Here is a 4796-nt window from a genome sequence, read left to right on the forward strand (position 1 = left end):
ATCGTTGCTCATACGACGAACGATAAATTTAATACTTAATTTTGTTTTCTTTTAGTTAAGTTAAAATTATTAAACTTATAATTTTATAATCGTTTGTTATTATATATTTGACACCATAATTCATTAACAATCTGGTTAATTAGACGGACACCCGACCAAAAATGATTCCGAAAAACTCTAATAATTCCGAACTCATTAGGTCATTCTGCAATTCTATATTGTATTATTTTATTTAAAATTTAAATTGACATTTAGGTTAATTTAATCAGTATCCTTTAATAATTTCGTCGGATTGACATATTGACATATATAAATAATAATTATTTCTAATTAGATAAATTATTCATAATAATACTTCCATTTGGAATATTTATAAATTTGGTTCATTTAATGGCTATTCAAAGATTAGATTTTGAACCTGCTTCATGCCTCCTTTTTCTCCGGACATGACCCCACAAATTTAATCCAATCCAATTTACAAAGCCTTTCGCGTCCGCCCCTTTCTCTCTCTCCTCTTCGCGGACGCCAGACATAAATTTCAATTGAATTTAATCGACCAAAGTCGACGTCGTGGACTAACCGGCAACCGGTTCAATCAGTCACCACCGTCTCTCACCTAAACCATCTAACCTATTCCCTTTTTACCGACAGCACCCGTCCCCACTCTCCACTAACTTTCCACATCTCATTTCACTTGCATTTGCATTTGCATTTCATCCTCATTTCATTTTTTATACGTTACACACTCATAATCTGCTTCTAATTCTATCTCTACCCTTTCGTTTTCTCTCTCTACAATTTACTCACTCTCACCTTTCTCTCTCTACCTTCGCTTTCGTTGTTATTTAGATTATATACATATATTATATGTATATTTGTGGATATATATATCATAGGTTGTATCGACATCTTATGTATCTATCTGAATCAATCGTTTTCGAGTAAAAATGGAGTTGGAGGTAGCGATTCGCTTCCAGTTTTCGTCGCCATTATCTTCGATCTTAGTATAAGTTTTTCACTTTTTATACTCCCGTTTGGATCTGCGTGAAGATCTGCCGTTAGAGCTGATTTACAAAGCTCGCCAAGGAATTTTATTGGTAAGTTTTTCCGATCCGCGTTTTAATGGATATATGTTTGTGATTCTGAGTTTGTTATCTTTCTTCTCCTTTTGATTATCTGGTAGTTTTATCGATTAGTATGTAGTTTTTGAATGTTTGACTTGAATCTAGCGATTGAAGATGCGATTTTTTTGGTAGTTGTTATAGGATTTTCATCGCAGTTAGATATGTAATTGGATGCTAAGATTCATAGATCATTTCTCATTGATTCCAATTTTTTTTCCTTACTTTTTGCCTTTCATACGATACTAAATCTTTGTGTCTATTACCTAATTGATCAATTAATTTAAAAAAAAATTACATGTAGATCAACAAGAAACATTGATTAGGGAACATAGTTATAAAAGATTGAATAAAGCTCTTGAAGTGATCAAGCTGATGTAATCTTTGTCTTGAACGACACTCGAATAATATTAAAATGATGTTTAGAACCTAGAGACCGAACTGTAGTAATTATTCATAATTGTAATTGACTTTATTTGAATATGTCTGGAAAGAACTCTTCAAATATATCTATATTCCATGATAAATTGTTAAATTAATTCCAAAACTAATTCAGGACATTACCAAAAGACAAAAAAGGTATGAATTTCAGAGCTAAAAATGAAGGGATGATTTATAAACTTGTTCTCCCCAATCCACTGTTACTTTTTTCTTATTTATCATTGGGCATTGAGATTGGTGTTTAGCCTGTTATATTCTTTTGATCATATTACATGAGCATAAAACTTTTTTGGCTAACATATTTGTTGAGTTATCAATCTACTCTTTCTTCATTACATCTGATTTATGTTTCTTTCTTGATATGCAGAGGTTCCTTTATAGAATGTGTAGTGGACCTGAACCTAACAAATCTGCTTCATCATCATCATCATCATCATCATCATCCACCACATCAAATTCTAACAAAATGGTCATGAGTCCACTAACTGTGGAGACCGAAGATTCTTTTTCAAGCTTACTCGAATACGCAGCTAACAATGACTATGAAGCCTTCAAACGCTCAATTGAAAACGACCCATCAGCAATCGATGAAGTCGGAATGTGGTATGTCCGCAAAAAAGAATCAAAACAAATCGTCTTAGAACACCGAACTCCATTAATGGTCGCCTCCACTTATGGCAGCATTAACGTCTTGAAATTAATCATCTCACAACCCAAAGTCGATGTCAACTTCGCTTGTGGTCCCGACAAGGTCACCGCCCTCCACTGTGCCGCCTCTGGCGGCTCCCCTGCCGCCATCGAAGCCGTCAAGTTACTTTTATCGGTCGGTGCTGACCCGAATCTTGAAGATGTTAATGGACATCGACCTGTTGATGTCATCGTTGTCCCCCCGAAGTTATCTGGTGTGAAAGCTTCCATTGAAGGACTTTTAATGAACAACGGTTTGACTTTGAGTTTGACCATGAACATGACCGGATCTTGGTCTCCAACAATGTCGTCATCGCCGGAAAACGGTTCCGGTTCTTGTTCTCCGGTGATGTCAAAATTTGAAAACGAAATTCCGGTGAACTCGGAGAAAAAGGAATACCCGATTGACCCGTCTTTACCCGACATTAAAAACAGCATTTACTCAACCGATGAATTTCGTATGTTTTCTTTCAAAGTTCGACCGTGTTCACGCGCCTATTCCCATGACTGGACGGAATGTCCGTTTGTCCACCCTGGAGAAAACGCCCGCAGGCGGGACCCACGCAAGTACCATTACAGCTGTGTCCCGTGTCCCGATTTTAGAAAAGGCGCGTGTAGACGCGGTGACATGTGCGAATACGCGCACGGCGTATTCGAATGTTGGCTTCATCCCGCGCAATACCGGACACGGTTATGTAAAGACGGAACAAGTTGTGCGAGACGCGTTTGCTTTTTTGCTCATATGCCGGAGGAGCTCCGGCCGCTTTATGTCTCCACTGGGTCTGCAGTCCCGTCACCGCGGTCAGCTGCCGCCGGAGCTACTGTTATGGACATGGCGGCCGCCTTGAACCTCCTCCCTGGTTCGCCGTCTTCTATGTCGATGTCGATGTCACCCACCGGAAACAGCCCGTGGCCTCAGCCGAATGTGCCGACACTCCATCTTCCGGGAAGCAACCTGCAATCGAGCCGCCTGAGATCGTCGCTTTCCGCTAGGGACATACCGCCGGAGGATTTAAGCTTGTTGCGTGATTTTGATTCTCAATTGCTGAATGAGTTTGCGTGCTTTTCTCAATCGCGGAGCTCTCGTTCGAGAACAGCACTTGCTCCGGCGAATCTTGAAGATCTTTTCTCGTCGGAGATTGGTTCTTCTCCGCGATACTCCGACCAGGTGGCGGCGGGTGGTGGTGGTGGTGGTGGTGTGTTTTCGCCTTCACACAAATCCACGGTTCTCAACAGCGTGCTTTCTCCGATCAATACGAACAGTTTATTGCATTCTTCTTTCGGGGTGTCGTCGCCTGGAAGAATGTCGCCGAGAAGCATGGATCATTCTCCGATGGCGGCTGCCGCCAGGCTCTCAGCCTTTAACCACCGCGAACAGCTACGCAGTCTCAGCTCACGTGACTTCACCGGAACGGGATCTCCGGTGGGTCACAATACATCATCTTCTTGGTCGAAATGGGGGTCTCCCACCGGAAAAGTTGACTGGTCTGTGAACGGGGAGGAGTTTGGGAAACTGAAAAGGTCGTCTTCTTTTGAGCTCAAGAACAATGGCGGCGGTGGAGGAGGAGGAGGAGGAGGCGGCACGGATGAGCCGGATTTGTCATGGGTTCAATCGCTAGTGAAGGAATCACCACCTGAGATGATGAAAAACAAGGCGGCGGCACCACCACCGACTGGCGGTGGTGCGGCGGCACCACCATCCGGTGAGGATCATTCAGTATTAGGAGCTTGGCTTGAGCAGATGCAACTTGATCAGCTCGTAGCTTAAAAGCAAAAAGAGATGGATTAAAAATTCATTGATCACTTAGAAATGTTGACATATATATTTAAAAAAAAAAGTATATATTCTTTTGAGGCGTCGTTCATGAAGTGTTTTGGGGTGAAATTTTTATATATTCTTTTGGGGTGGACGGAAGGAAGGAAGGAAAGAAAAAGAAAAAGAAAGAACCATCATCATCAACATGAACATCAACTTTTGAAAAGCTTCTTGTTTGTTCTCTAATGGCGGAAAGAAAAGACAGGGAAGAATGAGGAAGAAATGAAAGGCCTATATATAAGTTATTGGGTATTTGTTTCTGTTTCCCTTTCTCTCTGTTATTTCATAATTCTAGTGATACATTTGTTTACTACAATTTTTATATGTTGAAACAATTTCAATTTTATTAATGTTGTTTCGTTTTGGGTTAAAAACCAAGCAAGTACTACTTACTAATTGGGGGTGTATTTTGTGCTGCTTGATTTGTCAATGGTGGTTACAAATACTCTGCCTTTTGTTATGTAAAACATATAGCTATTATTTTATTTCGTTTTTTACATTCATATTCATATGCTTATTTGATTTTAAGTGTTGAAAACAAACATAAGGAACCTATGTATGGAAGATAATCTAATTTGTAGATGGGTTTATTTATTATTATTTTTTTATGCCTTCAGTATAATTTAGTTTTTGAAAAATGAACTAAGATAAAAATAATAAAGCAAACCAATGTGGAAAATAAATGAATTAAATATTTATAGTAAGTTTAAAATGGTTAAAGAATGATTAAA

General features: G+C 39.3%; 1 protein-coding gene across 1 annotated transcript; it reads left to right on the top strand.

The window, feature by feature from the left end:
* Nucleotides 1-771: 771 nt before the first annotated feature.
* LOC145101427 (zinc finger CCCH domain-containing protein 24-like) lies at nt 772-4568 on the top strand. The gene is made up of 2 exons (XM_079038625.1): nt 772-1097; nt 1930-4568. Exon 2 carries the CDS (start codon nt 1945-1947, stop codon nt 4015-4017), a length of 2073 nt encoding a protein of 690 aa, XP_078894751.1. The 5' UTR covers nt 772-1097; nt 1930-1944; the 3' UTR covers nt 4018-4568.
* The last annotated feature ends 228 nt before the right edge of the window (nt 4569-4796 follow it).

The sequence above is a fragment of the Lactuca serriola genome, chromosome 1 (genome assembly GCF_051521515.1).
Source record: "Lactuca serriola cultivar US96UC23 chromosome 1, Lser_US96UC23_V15, whole genome shotgun sequence".
Classification (NCBI taxonomy): Eukaryota; Viridiplantae; Streptophyta; class Magnoliopsida; order Asterales; family Asteraceae; genus Lactuca; species Lactuca serriola.